This window comes from Leucoraja erinacea, chromosome 9 (assembly GCF_028641065.1).
Source record: "Leucoraja erinacea ecotype New England chromosome 9, Leri_hhj_1, whole genome shotgun sequence".
In the NCBI taxonomy this organism is placed as follows: domain Eukaryota; kingdom Metazoa; phylum Chordata; class Chondrichthyes; order Rajiformes; family Rajidae; genus Leucoraja; species Leucoraja erinaceus.
Genome location: NC_073385.1, coordinates 27,951,406 through 27,969,703, shown reverse-complemented (window position 1 = coordinate 27,969,703; position 18,298 = coordinate 27,951,406). Strand labels below are relative to the sequence as shown.

The 18,298-nt window shown below is 41.7% G+C and overlaps 1 protein-coding gene across 9 annotated transcripts in view; it reads left to right on the top strand.

Annotated features, from left to right (window-relative positions):
• The window catches only part of nid2a (nidogen 2a (osteonidogen)), a 120,962-nt gene that overhangs the window by 14,816 nt on the left and 87,848 nt on the right, over positions 1-18,298 (top strand). For all 9 annotated transcript variants that reach the window (XM_055640404.1, XM_055640409.1, XM_055640405.1 and 6 more), the window contains exons 9-10: positions 4,604-4,747; positions 14,882-15,013. In XM_055640404.1, coding sequence (XP_055496379.1) covers positions 4,604-4,747; positions 14,882-15,013 — 276 coding nt within the window. The remainder of the gene's footprint in view (positions 1-4,603; positions 4,748-14,881; positions 15,014-18,298) is intronic.

Sequence of the window (18,298 nt, the reverse complement as noted above, 5' to 3'; positions counted from 1 at the left end):
ATGTCCTTTGAGTAAAATGGATCACAAACAAGCTACATTAAAATACCCATGTTTCTCCTTGTAATATTGTGTACTGATCATTTTTTTTTGCAACAGTACAGCTTAACAGCACCTTTTATATTAGGAAAAAACAACAGATTTTTACATTTAAGAACTTTCAGAAAGATTAAAGTTTTAATTTAATAAAAAAAACCCTCTTAATTAGGCAATCAGGCCTTTAAACAGCTTAAGCAGACAATCTACCATAGACACCAACAATAAGGAGTGATTATATGTCTACAAATCTTTGTCTACAAAAAAGCCCAAGTATTGATGCAAGTTGGGTTTCATTATTGCGAACAGTTTACACTGATTTCCAACAGTGGGATTTACTATTGGTAACGTTTTCTTTCTAATAAACAAATGTATGACCAAGAATCTATTTCCGTGTAATATACAACAATGTAGAGCTGGAATCGGTTTTCCCTGCAATGATCAGTTTCAGTAGGAAATGTGCTCTTATCAGTCAATTTTCCATCAAGGAAGAGAATAAAGAAAGAAATCTCTAATAGACTTCTAGCAAATGTCCACCTCTTAAGTATCTTCACTTGGTCCTGATGATCAGACACAAATTTTTAAAAAATGCAAAAAAGACGGGCCTTGATTTATAGCTCTGTTATTATCAATAATTGTCAATGCAGGTTACAAATAAATGCATCCTACTAAATTGGAATTGGTTCCCCTCTTGCTTTAAACTTATGTCCTAGTTCTTTATTCCCGACCCTGGCACAAATAATCTGTACAATCGCCTTATCTTTTCCCCTCACAATGTCATAAGGTCACTTCTATAAGGTCACCTCCCAGCCTTCTGCACTCTATGGAATGAAGTCAGTATGGCCAAGCTCTCGTACCAAATCTTTTATCTCTTACCCAATCTTTCCTCTATTACCATATGCCCTCTGCTTCTTTATTTTCTGCTTTTTAAAGTGATGTTATATAGAAAGTCATTCACAGGGCTGGACAAACAAAAAGTAAAATAGAATTGAATATCTCTTTTGGGGGGAGTTTAGTCAAGTTTTAAAACCTCCCAAACTATTGTTTGAATATGTTTAGGAGTGATTCTATAGTTGAGTACCTTTTGCAGCTGACATCAAGAGTGGAGGTATGTCATCATGCCTTCATCAGACATAGGTCTGAAGAAGGGTCTCGACCCGAAACATCGCCTATTCCTTCTCTCCATAGATGCTGCCTCACATGTAGATATGTTTTTTGTGTGCGGTGGGTGGGTTGGAATGTGACTTAAAACTTGATATACATACACTCTGGATGAACCAGCGAGTCAGCCAGTGTGGGAGCGAAGAGAATGGGAATTAAATGCAAGGAAGAGACATTGATGATGTGAATTAGAGATGGTTTTCAGATTAGGAACTGGAGGTGACCAGTGCGGTGTTGTTTAAAAGGGTTAATTGTTAATGGGCCTTTAGGGTTCAGTAGCATTGTATTACAATTGATGTGATTTCTGGTTCAATCTGAATCTAAACTCGTTAATCTTAAAAAGCCAACTTCAAGGCTGTGGGAAATCAGATTAAAAGGTATAGAAACAATGGCTATTGCTTGCATGGTCTATAAAATTCTGTTTTGGCTACGTCACTTTGTTTTTTTAACTGGCTATCGACAGAGGTTGAGCATGTTATTGGATCAGAAGATCTCTATTGCCCCCACCCCCCCAAAAAAAAATGTTCAGCTAGAGAACTGAGAGAATTCAGTGAAGAAAGAGTAAGGCACTGAGAGGAAACGTGGGAGCAAGTAATAAACAAAAAAGATTAGCTAAAGTTAAATGTTTTCTTTGTTGTAATGTGGCTGCCTTTAAGCATGAAGTGGAGGTTGCATGGATGGGATAAGAAAATGGATCACAAATTTAAATATTTTGACTAGTTTCATAGAAAATGTACAGAGCTTTCAGAACTGATGGAAGCCAACATCCCAAATAAATGGAGAGAGCAAAGAAATTGGCAAAAATTAAAAAATCTTAATATTTGAGAAATTAATGGGACCAAAAAGGTGAAATGAACCATACTGCTGAACCATTGGGTTTTGAAATAGAGAAAAATACATTTTCAATGTTTCTACTGCTTTGCCCATTCTTGCAATTCTGGCCTCTATTCACAAGTTATAAGAGTAGAATTCGGCCCACTCTGCCATTCAATCTTGGCTGATCTCTGCCTCCTAATCCAATTTTCCTGCCTTCTCCCCATAACCCTTGACACCCGTTCTAATCAATAATTTGTCCATCACAGCCTTAAAAATATCCACTGACTTGGCCTCCACAGCCCTCTGTGGCAATGAGTTCCACAGGTTAACTATCCTCTGACTAAAGAATCATGTTATTGGATCATGATCTAAATGATCTATTATCTAAATGGTGGCCGATTGGGAAAGGGGGAGATGCAGCGAGACCTGGGTGTCATGGTACACCAGTCATTGAAGGTAGGCATGCAGGTGCAGCAGGTAGTAAAGAAAGCAAATGGTATGTTAGCTTTCATTGCAAAAGGATTTGAGTATAGGAGCAGGGAGGTTCTACTGCAGTTGTACAGGGTCTTGGTGAGACCACACCTGGAGTATTGCGTACAGTTTTGGTCTCCAAATCTGAGGAAGGACATTATTGCCATAGAGGGAGTGCAGAGAAGGTGCACCAGACTGATTCCTGGGATGTCAGGACTGTCTTATGAAGAAAGACTGGATAGACTTGGTTTATACTATCTAGAATTTAGAAGATTGAGAGGGGATCTTATAGAAACTTACAAAATTCTTAAGGGGTTGGACAGGCTAGATGCAGGAAGATTGTTCCCGATGTTAGGGAAGTCCAGGACAAGGGGTCACAGCTTAAGGATAAGGGGGAAATCCTTTAAAACCGAGATGAGAAGAACTTTTTTCACACAGAGTGGTGAATCTCTGGAACTCTCTGCCAGAGGGTAGTTGAGGCCAGTTCATTGGCTATATTTAAGAGGGAGTTAGATGTGGCCCTTGTGGCTAAGGGGATCAGGGGGTATGGAGAGAAGGCAGGTACGGGATACTGAATTGGATGATCAGCCATGATCATATTGAATGGTGGTGCAGGCTCGAAGGGCCGAATGACCTACTCCTGCACCTAATTTCTATGTTTCTATGTAAGCTCCTCCTCGCCTCATTTTTAAAAGAGTGCCCTTTAATTCTGAGGCTATGACCTCTGGTCCTAGACTCTCCTGCCAGTGGAAACCTCCTTTCCACATCCACTCTATCTATGCTTTTCATTATTCTGTAAGTTTCAATAAGGTCCCCCCTCAATCTTCTAAACTCCAGCGAGTAGAGGCCCAGTGCTGTCAAGAACTCCTCGTATGCTACAAATCTCCAAATATAAGCCCTCTTCTTGCTGCCTACTATCTATGTAGGCAATGCATGCATCTATTGCCAAGCTGAAAACTAAAGCAAGCTGGAGGATCTCGGCAGGTCAGGCCGCACCTGTGGAGGAATTGACAGATGACATTTTGAGAGGGGAACCTTCTTTGGACTGATGGCATAAATAGTGGGAAAAGTTCCATGAAAATGGTGCAGAAATATAAACATTTGTTGACTGCTTCTATAGCAATCCCTTCCTCAGTCTGAAAGGCCCCAGCCCAAAATGTCATCAGTCCATTCCCTCCACAGATGATGCCTGACCCCTTGACTTCCGCCAGCACTTTGGACCAAAAATCAATGGTAAATTTGAATGGGCGGAATGCGGCAGACGGAACAAGATTTGGAAAATGAGGTCATGTGGTCAGAAAAATAGCTGAAAAAAGGGGAAGAAATTTAATGTATTTGATGTTTAATACGTGTCCCAATCCATGAATTGACATACAGGCAGATCAAACAGCATGGAAGGCAAACTGCATGTTGGCTTTTAATGCAAGTACACTTGTGATACCATCTTACTGCAATACATGGCCCTCCTGAGATTGTTGGATTGGAATGTATGCACTAGATTATATCTCTACATAAGATATACTTGCAGCTTAGGGAATGCAATGAAAGGTCACCAGGGTGATTGCTGAAATGTAGAGATATGGCATGGAAATGGATTTTTCAGGTCATTGTGACCATGCCAACCATCGATACAGTGCAGATTTGTATGTTAATCGGCTTCAGTAAAGATTGTGAATTGTCCCTAGTGTGTAGGATAGTGCTAGTGTACGGGGATTGTTGGTCGGGGTGGGCCGAAGGGCCTGTTTCCATGCTATATCTCTAAACTACACCATTAAGCACTCATTTGCGTTAATTCCACGCTCCCCAGATTCTACCACTTACCTGAACATTAACTGGTCCCTGTAAACTGTCCGTAATGCACTGATCCACACCTTTTGGGATGTGGAAGGAGACTCCTGGAGGATCTCTCTTCTCTCTTCCCTCCCTCCCTGTTTTTTGCAGTGTCCTCGAGCTGAAATGTTGGCACTTCCCACAGATGATGCCTGTCCTACTGAGTGTTTCCAGCAACTTTTGGTTTGATTGCATCCCATAGTTGCTTGTTCTTGAATTGTGATATGATTTCTGGAATTGTATAGCGCTTATTCATATTCACTGATGTATATTTTTCCTCTTTCCTGCGTAGGTAATCCAAGGCCTGACTCGGTGAATCCATGTCAGGATGGAAGCCATAACTGTGATCCCAAGGCCCAGTGTTATGCACTGAATGACCATGAACACATCTGTACGTGTGCACCAGGCTATGAAGGCGATGGCAAGGTTTGCAAAGGTACACGCCGAAAAAATGAAATATTTGTATTCCTTTGTCCATCTTTTAATCTTTCTAACAATTCTTAGAAAGATTAAAATCTTCCTTCTTTCTAACATTTCTTGGCCAACCCCAATGCTTTTTTTGTGACGGTATATGCCAACACTCTAAAGTTAAAATACAATTTTAATTTAACATTTTAAAATATTACAAAAATTATTAAAGTTTAAAAAAACAAACAAAAAAAAAACCCCAATTAAATTAGACTGTCAGTCCTAAAATGCTTAAAGGATGATAATCCTCCATTGACTCAAACAGCAAGGAAGTATGTGTACTGGCAATACTTAGTCTACAAAATAGCACTGACCAACACTAAAAAGCATACTTTTGCAATTTCGACCCTTGGATACGATGGGGAATAAAATTGATTTTATGAAGGAGGACTTTTTACAAAAAGTTGGTCCCACAGATTTTGCTTAAATATTTAGTGAAAATAACTAATTTGGAATGATTAGGGAGCTGAATTGGTGCCTGAAGTTGTGTTGCAGTAACATGGCAATATTTTGTATATTCAGCCTCATTTTGCATTTGTTGGATTATACAGTGGAAAAATGTGCTATCTGGGCAAATCATTCTATACAATGCAACAATCAAACTATAAATGAGTACAATGGGTAGTGAAAAAGAGAAAGGAAGGGTTGTTAAAAATAGTGTAACAGCTAGAGTACTGAGTTTCAAAAAAAAATATTAAGGAGAGCAACGATGTAGCGTGGAAGATCAGAAATACATCCTTGGATTATGACATGTCTGTTTTGTAGTCTGATAACAGCAGGGAAGAAGCTGTTCTTGAATCTAGTGGTATGTTTGTTCAAGATGTTGTACCTTCTGCTTAACAGAAGAGAAGAGGGAATGATCAGGGTTTAAGTGCTCCTTGACTGTTATTTGCTTTCCCGGGCCACGAAGTGCAGATGGAGTTAATGGAAAGGCTGGATTGCATGATGGCAGGAACTGAGTTTCTTGAATTTGTTTACTTAAGTTGTTGCCAAAGTTATGATGCATCCTGGTGGGATGCGTTCTACAGTGCCTAAAGCATAGTATAGTACAGGACCAGCCTCTGAAAGTGCTTTATGATGGTGGATGTCGGAGTCATTAGGCACACTACCTTGCTCTTTGACACTGGGATGATGGCGGTTGTGTTTAAGCAAGTGGGAAGCTCAGATGGAAGAGGAAGAGGTTAGGGATGTCCACAAGTACTCCTGCCAATTTCTCTGTGCAATTCCTGAGGATGCAGCTGGGGATTCCATCCAGGCCAGTTGCTTCTTGTAGATTTAGTCTCAGTGGGTTGATCTATGATGTCTTTGACGGGGATGATTGGTACAGGTGCACCCGATGGTCTCTGGGTGGGTGACATCATTCCACTGACTTTTGTTCAATGCTGGCGTAAAAAGCATTGAGATCATCAGGGCGGTGACTGTTGTTGCCAACGATGTTGCCCGACTTCATTTATGCATGACGATTATGGTCTGGGGCTACTTTATGCTAAAGGAGCATTTTTTGTTGTCATATGAGCCATTGAAATGAATATGTCCTTGGTGTCATGGAGCTATACAGCATGAAAACAAACCCTTCAGCCCACCTTATCCATACTAACCACATTGCATACCAGGCTGGTCCCATTTGCCTGCATTTGTTCCATAGCCCTCTAAACCTTTCCTATTCATAAGTCTGTGCAAATGGTGTAATTTTATATGATTCAATAGCTTACTCTGGCAGCTCATTCCAGGTACAGACTGCCCTCTGAGTGGGGGGGAAAGGTTACTCCTGAGATCCCTCTTGGATTTCTCCCCTTGCCATAAACCTATACCATTTAATTTCCAAGTTCCTGGCCTCCTTGATTTATTTTCCTCATGAAAAATATTTAAAATTTGAGTTTGCTTTTGTTTCCAACATCTGCAGAATCTTGTGATATATAACCTGGATGCAAGTTAAATAGTGAATAGTAGAGTTTTTGTTTGTATGAAGCAGGTTTTATTTTGCACTGCTCATTGCAGACTTGGCCTGGATGTGAGGCCTCTGGTCCTTGGAGGCCACAGGAATAACCCTATCCTTGCCAACATTAAGATTTGGTTTCAGCATAATGGGTGGCTTGAGTGATATTCCCTTTTAATATTTTTGGGTGAGAAGAGTTAATTAATACTCCTTCGTGCAGTTTTTAGTCCTGGATAACCTTGAAGATATCAATGAGGGATGTTTCGAGCTTAGTTTACTGAGTGACGTTTGAAGTGGAGTTCTGCCACTTTTTATAGGTGGCTATGATCATCTCCTAACCGCGGTATCTGAAGCTGCAGTAATGATTATAATCTGCAGTCAATGCCTTTTTCTCTTGACATGACTGTGGGGCATGTTGGATGCAAGCCAAGGGTGTGATAAAGTCTATACTGGGGGGGGGGGGTTGCTTTTTCTGAGCAGGCGGTGTAATTTGAGTTTATAGAGCCATTATTGTCAGCCCAATTGCAGGAACACCAAAAATTGGATTCAATAGGTGGCGCCTAAAATAGCATACTGAACCTTGGCACAAACTGCATGATTTCAAGAACGTGAACAGCTTCAATTTGTGGAATGTGTGGTCCTGTGAGACTAGCTCAAAATAACTCTCCTCTGCCAGTCCAGATTTGCTGAAAGTTTTTGTCTTTGGAAGATTCCTCCTCCTTGCAGTACCCATGGAGAAGATATTTTGATGAGTTTTTCCATCAGTGATAAATAGTGCTTCAGTTCCATCCAGCTTATAGACTGCTTTACAAGTTCTGAGATGTGAACTCTGGAAGCGTGCATATTAGCCATAGTCCCTCATTGCAAAGTCCCTTCACGTTTTACAAGTAATTTTCTGAGTGTTCTCAGTTGTTGCTTGATGTACACATCATTGTCAAACTAAAGGGCATCTTTAAAAAACATTTTTGGGGATCTCGTCAGCCTTTTAGAGGAATGGAATGCTGGCTTCATCAGAACAATACTTAGACTCCTCACCTGCTGTGTTCAAACTTTCAGCACAACATAATTAAATAGATGAAAGAACTGCAGATGCTGGTTTACGCCGAAGACAGACACAAAATGCTGGAATAACTGTTGAAAAGGGTCTCAACTCAAAGTCACCTATTCCTTTTCTCCAGAAATGCTGCCTGACATGCTGTGATAATTAAGTATTCTTTCTGTGGATAACTTTAGAAACATAGGAAATAGGTGCAGGAGTAGGCCATGCGGCCCTCCGAGCCAGCACCGCCATTCAATATGATCATGGTTGATCATCCAAAATCAGTACCCTGTTCCAACTTTTTCCCCATACCCCTTGATTCCTTTAGCTCTAACAGCTAAATCTCTAACCACTATTCCATTTCCTGTTTCTCCTGCCTTCATGTAAGGTTCAAATGAAATTTATACTGAGATTTTGCTATATTGCAAGCAACTTTGTCTTGCTAATCATTAAATACTTGATTTTCTAACTTAACGTCATCACTTTTTTGTGTGAATTAGACTCGCCTTGGTAATTCAAACATGACTACGATTGTAGTGGTGTAAGAGATACAACTTGGAAACAAGCAATCAAATGCACATTTATCTTAAACATGTATAAATCCTACTTTCAATAATTATTATTTGCACTAACCCTTCTTGTTCTATCCCTTGCATGAGGGGCAATTTGTCAATAGACAATAGGTGCAGGAGTAGCCCATTCGGCCCTTCGAGCCAGCACTGCCATTCAATATGATCATGGCTGATCATCCCCAATCAGTACCCCGTTCCTGCCTTCTCCCCATATCCCCTGACTGCTATCTTTAAGAGCCCTATCCAGCTCTCTCTTGTAAGTATCCAGAGAACTGGCCTCCACCGCCCACTGAGGCAGAGAATTCCACAGACACGCAACTCTGTGAGGAAGTGTTTCCTCGTCTCCGATCTAAATGGCTTGCCCCTTATTCTTAAACTGTGGCCCCTGGTTCTGGACTTGCTCAACATCGGGAACATGTTTCCTGCCTCTAGCGTGTCCAAACCCTTAACAATCTTGTATGATTCAATAAGATATTCTCTCATCCTTCTACACTCCAGAGTGTACAGGCCCAGCTGCTCCATTCTCTCAGCATATGACAGTCCCACCATCCCGGGAATTAACCTTGTAAAGCTACGCTGCACTCCCTCAATAGCAAGAATGTCCTTCCTCAAATTAGGGGACCAAAACTGCACACACAATACTCGAGGTGTGGTCTCACTAGGGCCATGTACAACTGCAGAAGGACCTCTTTGCTCCTTTACTTGACTCCTCTTGTTATAAAGGCCAACATGCCATTTGCTTTCTCGTGGACAATTTATCTGCCAACCTCTGTCTTTGGGGTATGGGAGGAAACTGTTTCCTGGAGCACCTTGAGGAAATCCAAGGGGTCATAGGGAGAATGTTCAGACTCTCTCCAGGGAGCACCTATAGTCTGGATTGAACGTGGGTCTCTGGTGCTCTGTGGCATGTGGGGACTGAGGAAGCTAGTTAAGCTATCACTATAGAACTAGCAGTCGCCTGTGGGTCTGATTTGATCTACCACTCCAAGTAGGTTGAAGCTTGATACCCACTACAGACAATGCAAGATAAGACGAGAGACATTTATTGTCGCATGTACCAATTGCGACAGTGAAATTTGTGGTGAGATTTGAAAGTCGTAAATGACACTGGCTGCAACAAAATGTCATACTGTTGAAATAAATGCTGGATATTGTCATTCCTATTGTGCTGGAGCTGTGCCTCTGCATTAGGGACTTTCATGTGAAGCATCTCTGTGAGCATCCACTGCACTCGTCTCCTCAAAGACAGTGCACTGTCACTTTTTTTTTTAAGAGGGATGCAACTAGAAACGAGCCCTTTGCCCCACAGTGGCACACTGATCATACTTGCCCTTTACATTAATTCTCCATTAAGATCATCTCAGAAAGCTGCACTAATCAAAACACTAATCTAATCCAATTTATTATTTCCATATTGTTATAAATTCCCCTCAAATGTTACCGCTCGCCTGCATACCAGGGCCAATTTTACAGAGACCAATTAAACTACATACCCCCATGTCTTGGGGGGGGGGACGGGGGACTGGAGAAAACCAATGTAGTTACAGGAAGCACACGCAAACGCCACACAGACAGCACCCAAGGTCAGGATCGAGCTGATTCTCTGGCACTGTGAAGCAATAGCTCAACCAGCTGTGCCATCCCCATTTAAAATAATCATTATCTGTGGGGAAGGAATGTTTTGGCTGAAAAGTTAATCCCATTATCTTCATGAGAAGCTGAAGCTGACTGTGAGGAGTGGGGGTGTGAGGGGATGGGAAGAGCATGAGGCTGGTTGGACAATGTTCAGGACCTCTGTTCTGTTTAGTTTTGGTTTCATTTATTTACTGCAATGTGCACTGACATACAATGAAATGCTTGTTCTGACTGTTCTCCAGTCAAATCATTACTATACACGAGTGTAATCTTTCAGTAGAAGAGTGAAATGGTTGTAAGTCGATCCTTACAGCAGGCAGCGAATCATCACATTCTGGCACCATCTTGCAGCTCTCCAGTCTCAGCCAGTGGAGCTGAAGCAGTGGTCAGTGGTGCTTGGGGTCTTGCCAGTCCGGATTCTGAGGCAAACATGATGCTAATCCTCCTTTGGGGTACCTCCCTGAACTAATCCCAGGCTTTAGCCCACTATGAGGCAGTTTGACTGATTCAAGTCGTGCCTTGTCATCACCCCAGTGTTTTTCTCTCAGTTCCCAAGAAATAAATCACCTCTGTTCTTTATTTATGCGGTTCCGATCTGACCGACCCATTGTGAAGATACTCTTTCTGTCATTAAAGATTCCTGCCTCTCCCTCTTTCCAGTTTTTTTTTTCTTCTCCTCCCCTACAACCAGTCTGAAGTGTCACTATCCCAAGATGCTGCCTGTTTTGCCAAATTACTCCAGCACTCTGCTTCCTTTTGGTATTAACCAGCATCTGCAGTTGCTTCTTCCTATATACTTGTCACTACCTTGTATAAAAGTGTGAAGTGGGGTCTGTGATTTGGCTGATCCACAAACTTTTCAATCGTCATCCCTTCATTTGTGCAGCATACCTATATTTGGAATGCCAGACGGCTAGTATTCCTCTTGAGAACATTTCAACAAGTAAAGCTGAGGCACTTTCAAATACCCTGACATTCTTCTTCAATTCATTGGAAATTTGCCAGCCCAAAATATGTACATCACTGGCACCTTCCAGGCACTGATTAAAGGCTTAAAGTGCAGTCAGCGAGTTTTTGGCAACAGCTGTGTTCCTGATGCAACCAGCCTTCTTTCTTTCCCCCTCCCAGCCACCAGTAACTTGAGCAATTTAACAGAACATCCTAACACAAAACAAAAGCAGCCTGGTTTTCATTAAATGTCATTTCTTCCCCCACTCTCCCCAATACGATTCGTGTTTGTTCAGTTCGCACAGCTGGCTGTGATCTATAGCCGCATTTGTACATGTACATGGGAGGGCTTCTTCCCTCTCGCCATGCCCAAATTTTGCAATACCTTTGAATCAGGAGATGTCCTAATGGATTACAAAGAAACCAATGTTGCTATTTCTGTGGAGATGTAAGGAACTGAAGAGTTTGGAACTTTGACCACAAAACAAAGTGCTGGAGGAACTTGGGGGCTCAGACATCAGTCGGAAGAAGGATCCCGACTGGAAATATTTTGTTCATTCCCCTCCACAGATGCTGCCTGACCTACTGAGTTCCTCCAGCACTTTATTTTTCACTCGAGATTCACAATAATTATCAGAACAAAACTGTGCAGCTAGAGAAATGTACATTTATCAAAACATTAGAAATAAGACGGCCTCCGAAGAATGAGGAAAGGCACAAAATTCTGGAATGACAGCATTCAGGCAGCATCTCTGGAGAAAATAGATAGGTGACATTTCAGTTCTTGACCCAAAACGACACCTATCTATGTTCTCCAGCGATGCTACCTGACCTGCTGAGTTATTCCAGCATTTTGTGTCTTCCCTTGGTAAACCACCATCTGCAGTTCCTTGTTTCTGCTTTCAGAAGAATGAGGATCTGTCCGACCATTGTTGTGATTCAGGGGTTGGACAGGCTAGATGCAGGAAGATTGTTCCCGATGTTGGGGGAGTCCAGGACAAGGGGTCACAGCTTGAGGATAAGGGGGAAATCCTTTAGAACCGAGATAGAAACATAGAAATTAGGTGCAGGAGTAGGCCATTCGGCCCTTCGAGCCTGCACCGCCATTCAATATGATCATGGCTGATCATCCAACTCAGTATCCCGTACCTGCCTTCTCTCCATACCCCCTGATCCCCTTAGCCACAAGGGCCACATCTAACTCCCTCTTAAATATAGCCAATGAACTGGCCTCAACTACCCTCTGTGGCAGAGAGTTCCAGAGATTCACCACTCTCTGCGTGAAAAAAGTTATTCTCATCTCGGTTTTAAAGGATTTCCCCCTTATCCTTAAGCTGTGACCCCTTGCCCTGGACTTCCCTAACATCGGGAATAATCTTCCCGAGATGAGAAAAACCTTTTTCACACAGAGAGTGGTGAATCTCTGGAATTCTCTGCCATAGAGGGTAGTTGAGGCCAGTTCATTGGCTATATTTAAGAGTGAGTTAGATGTGGCCCTTGTGGCTAAGGGGATCAGGGGGTATGGAGAGAAGGCAGGTACGGGCTACTGAGTTGGATGATCAGCCATGATCATATTGAATGGCGGTGCGGGCTCGAAGGGCCGAATGGCCTACTCCAGCACCTAATTTCTATGTTTCTATTCTGAGCTGCTGCAATTGCAAGTGGATTTGGAAAGCTTTTATGATTGGATCTGTACTTGAAGAAAACATTTGATAAAGTCCCACATGAACAACTGCTTCTGCATGAGCTGAACTGTCTAGTCAGACCAGTGCCTGAACATTCTAGTCACTTTGCTGCTGTATTTGCAGGTTGTTTACACACAGGGGTAATTAAATAGTTCATTAACTCCTTGCAATCTAAAACTGGTTATCAGTGTCGTGTTCTGAGGAAACCCAATGCTCAAAGCGCAGGCAGTAGTTTTGAACAAAATGTGTCATAAATCTTTCACCCAGCATTAAATCATGAACTCCATGTTCAATCTTGAAGGAATAGGAATACTTTATTGTCACATGTGACCAGGCACAGTGAAATGATTTGCTTCCATACACAATGTATACAAACAGGGTAAGGGTTATTTACACAAGTGCAAATCTGTACTCAATCGATGCAGGTTCCTATGTGGCATGATCTTGACTGGTACTTTTGTTCGGCTAATCACTCATGAGATATATCATTGCTAAGCTGCATCTTTGCTTAATCGTCTATCATCCATGTAAACACAAGAAACCGCAGATGCTGGTTAACAAACAAAAAAAGACACAAAGTGCTGGAGTTGCTCAGCGAGTCACACAGCATCTCTGGAGAACATGGATAGGCAACGTTTCAGGTCGGGACCCTTCAGGCTTTCTTTACGTGTTGTTGGCGACCAGCCCCTAGTGCACATTTCAGTATCATGCCAGTAGGGTCTCAACCTGAAACATCACCTATCCATGCTCCCCAGAGATGCTGCCTGACCTGCTGAGTTAGTCCTGCACTTTGTGTCCTTTCATGTCGACAGCTTTTGATTTATCGCAGACTTCCATGGATTGTGGTGAGCGAGTAATTCAATGATTTGTCTGGGAATTCTGATCAGCTCTGAGGCAATTAGTTCAGAATGATTCGAGCCAGTAGTGTTGGCTCGAAGGGCCGAATGGCCTCCTCCTGCACCTATTTTCTATGTTTTCTATGATGTAAAATGGGGAACAAGCCAGGCATTGCGTTTCCAGCATGCCAATTCCTTCCCCCATAGCCTGACTGCAATGAACATTGTCGCTCAACCTTTGCCATCGTTGGGTGTACCTGCATAAATAAGCCCCAAAAGAACATGCATGCAAGGCAGGGTCTGGAGAAGACGATTACAGTTGGATGTCCTCTGTTCTATTCTCTCATGAAATTACTGAAAGTTCATTTCACATCCCTTACATTCTGGCAACTATTTGAGTTTTGGACAAGGATATAAAATAGGAATGTAAATATTATATGGCATCTATAGCGTCCTCAGACAGATTTTTCCAGATACGGACTAGTGAGGTCCTAGTGGACTAGGGGTGACTGCTGAATTAAAAGGTTGCCCCTGAGGTCCATCTTAAATCTCTCGCTTCTTACCTTGAGACTTTGCCCTCTAGCTTTAGAATCCCCGACCCTGGAGAAAAAGACAGTGCACATTCACCTTATCCATCCATGCCCCTTACAATCTTGTACGCCTCAGTAAGGTCTCCCCTCGGCCTACTGAAACAATAAATTCAGCAGATCAAATGTTTTGATCATTAAAAAGGCCATTGACCTGAAGCATTAATTTTCTTTCTGCTCAACAAAATATGAAGTGAGATGTTTCATCCTATTTTAAAGGGTAATGTGTAGCTAGGAGAAACAATAAGCCATACCAACTGGCTTGGATTTGTTTACCATTTTACAACAATTTAAACCCACAAAAGGTGGAGGAGGTGCAGAAGAGATTCACCAGGATGTTATCTGGAGTATGGCATTGGGACTTTTGTCTTTGGAGTGTAGGAGACTGAGGGCTGACCTTATTGATGTGTACAATATGTACAATATCATGTAGCATAGATAAAGTGAATGCTCACAGTATTTTCCCCAGGATATTGTATTCTAAAACTAAAGATTATAGGCTTAAGGTGAGAGGGGAGAGACCTCGGGGGCAACTTTTTCACTCTGAAGTAGTCTGTATCTGGAATGAGATGCCAGATAATGCTACAGAATTACAATTTTTGTACAGATGTATGGACAGGAAGGGGTTACAGAACTATAGTCCAAATGAACGTAAAAGGGATTAGCCCAGTATTCCAACTTGGTTGACCATAGACAAAGTGTCCAAAGGGTCTGTTTCTATGCTGTGCAACTCTATGACTATAACATAGATCTGCTTGGACCTTGGGCAAGACCGTACAATTTCAACGTGTTAATTGTTAACTAGAAAATGTTCACTGCGAGAGATTTTTCTGCTTGGTAACAAGGCTTTCACTATTTCCTCAGATATTGACGAGTGTGCTGGTGGTAGTTCCCATGGATGTGGTGCGAATACTGAATGTGTCAACGTCCCTGGATCCTATGGGTGTGAATGCAAGCAAGGCTATGCTGTTCCAGAGGGTGGGAACACATGCGTACGTAAGTATCCCAAGACTGTTTTGACCTTGTTTGAAAATGAATGAACAGCAAATATTGTGATAAGTGATTTACGTGATAAATTGGGTATAATTTAGATTTATTTCAGAAAATATTTAACCATTAAGTCGATCATATTTCATCTGGATCATTGAATTGCATTGCATAATGTGTTTAAATACTGACTACTTCTGATGGATGGTACAATGGATAGGAGGGGTTTAGAGGGATGTGGGCCAAACACAGGCAGGTGGAACTAGTGTAGATGAGACAAGTTGGCCGATGTGGGCAAGTTGGGCCGAAGGGCCTGTTTCTACGCTGTAAGACTATGACTAATTGAATGTCATATTTGAAAACTCCTGTTAATAAACAATGGTATTGAATTGCCATATGTAGCTGCAACAGAACAATAAATTCTTACTTGCTACAGTTGAATCGGCCTGTAAACGCAATAACAATCTTATATATACAGTAATGAATGATACAATAATATAATAACAGGTAACCATAATAGTGCAAAACCAAAGTCGTATTGCAATCAAAGACACAGTCCTTAAAAAATGATTGTTGCAGTGATTTGTGTTGTGTTGTGTTCAAGAGCCTGATGGTTGGTGGGAAGAAGCTGTTTTTGAACCTGGTAGTCATGGTCTTCAGACTTCTGTACCTCCTTCCCCATCTTAGTAGTGAGCTGAGAGCATGGCCAGGATGGTGTGGGTGTTTGATAATATTGGCTGCCTTTTTGAACTAGTCCCTCCAGAAGATCCCTTCGATGGTGGAGAGATCAGAGAGACGGGAAATGTAGTAGATGTTACAATTCTGTGTCTGCTCACCAGAAGGCCGAAGTTTCAAGAAAGAGGCTCTCCACATTTTCTCAAAGGCAATTATGGTTGTGAATTAAATGATGGCCGTTTCAGCAAAGTACAGATTGTAAAATGTATATTTTAAAATGTTGTACATTAGCCTTCATGAGTAGGTGATTCCTTTAATGTGACTCTATCTTTCGGTCTTTCTCTGATTTCACAATGGAAACAAATTAACTGAAAAGAGCTTGTACTAACTTTTACCAACTGTTGAACTCTCTCTTGGGCAAGCTGTACCGTACGTCTGATAACTCAATAGCTTGAGGCAAGAATTTTTTTGGTGCTGTGACAATGCTTGATTATATTTTTTGTAACTCTAGGATAAAATGTTGCACCTTGGCTGTTATTACATCTCCTGTGGAGGATACATTTGACTCTTTGCCAAATAATAGTGCTCTGATATCAGTCATCTTCTTGCATTTAACGCAGTTTTAGAAAATAAATCTGTTGGAAGAAGTTACAATCCCCTCTGGACTTAAAACATCCATCTGTCCTCCAAGGATTACAGATGACATGCAGAGTTTGGCAAACACATTTTCAGCTGTTATTATGATGCTATAGACCTGACCACAGACCTACCGCTTGGTTCTGAGTGCAGCCGGCTTTCATGATCAATGCTGCTAATGTTATATTGCATAATAATGTTACAAGAGGAGGCCATTTGACCCATTGCATCTCTTACAAATCTCAAAGCAATTTGGCCCATTGAATCAATGCCAAATCTCAGGGCAATTTGGCCCATTGAATCTGTGACAATTCTCGTAGCTTTCCCAGCATTTCTGTTCCCCCGTTTATTTCCCTGTAACCCACACTCTCACTGCCTCACTTTTCCACCTGCCTTCCCCTTCTATGAGGGGTGATTTTCAGTAGATTGTTGGCCATTAGTTTCTGGAGGAAACCTATGCACCCGTGGGCAAACTCTTGCCTTTCTGGCAATGGTGCAGCCTTCACACAGTATCCGAGGAGGAGGATAGAAATGGGTCAGTGGAGCAAGTACAGCAGCTCTAGCTACAGCATCACCTCATTACTAACTGTGCTGCTCCTTACTTGGTCTTTTAAATAGGAAATCAACATTAATAGTCAAGCGAACCAAATGTGTTTAATTGTCACATGTACCAACAATGTAACTATGAAATTCTTACGTTGCAGCTTTATAGACCTCATTATTGCAATAACACAAATAAATGTATATTAATCAATAATACCATAAATTAGTAATTGGTATACTAAGTAACTATTAAAGTGCAAAACCAAATTCCATAGTGTAGCCAAAGACACGGTCTATAGAAGATCATAGTTGCTGAGGTTAGGGTTGTGCAGTGTTCAAGAGGCTGATGGTTGCTGGGAAGAAGCTGTTCTTGAACCTGGAGGGTAACAGTTTTCAGGCTCCTGTACCTTCTTCCCGATGATAGTAGTAAGATGAGAGCATGGCCAGGGTGGTGTGGGTTTTTGATGTTTACTGACTTTTGGAGGCAACACCTCCTGTAGATTGTTTCAATGGTGGGAAGTTTAGTACCCACGATGGACCTGGCAATGCAGTAAAATTACATTAAGGATGCATTGGTGGTTGGCAGTGACCTGGTGAATTATAGTATATTGGCAGGACTGCTTCCAATGACACCCACGTAGGGATGTGAATTAGGGCTGCTGTGTCGAAAGTCAATATCAATGCTCCCTTTAGGCTTAACATTTATTAACAAATGCCTCATTCATAGTGTTTGTTTCCCTTGTCCTCCATCTCTCCGCGGATTCAACTGTGAGACTTGGAGCAGAAGAGAAAGTAAACACAGTGTTGGCCACAGCTGAGTATTGTGCCCAGTTTTGGTTGCTGGGCCTTCAGAGAGATGTAAAGGCTGGAGAGAAGATCGGGGCTTTCGCTTAACTTTTTTTCCCTGTTGCCAGCCGGGCAACCTCGGCAGCTTTTTAGGTTTCCAAATGACAGTTTAGGTGGTCATTTAAGATGGCTTGCATGACGCGTGCAATGATGTGCTCGGACGAAGTGCGTAGTTACCGGTCGGAATTATACTCAATGAAGCATTCACATATTATTTCTGCTTCAAATAAAGTCACAAACTAAACATTCATCAATCAAGACATGATATATCCCACAATGACATGCAGCTAAATTGTAAGACAGTATCTCAACTTTTTTTACACATTGCAGTTAATGCAATTTCTATTAGTTCTTTCCACTTCCAAACAAAAATATGGTTGGATTATTCAGCGTATGATCAACCTGTGTCAATAAATCCTGGACCATGGTAACATATATGCGTACGTATATTTGTGAATGTTGCTCATTAAATAACTACAGTGCTGATACTCCTTATTAAGAGCCATTAAAATGAATTTTGTAATAACGTGTCAACGGTAGCCACACATGGAAACCGCTGTCAAAACATGGGGGGGACAATTTCTTGGTGGGCGC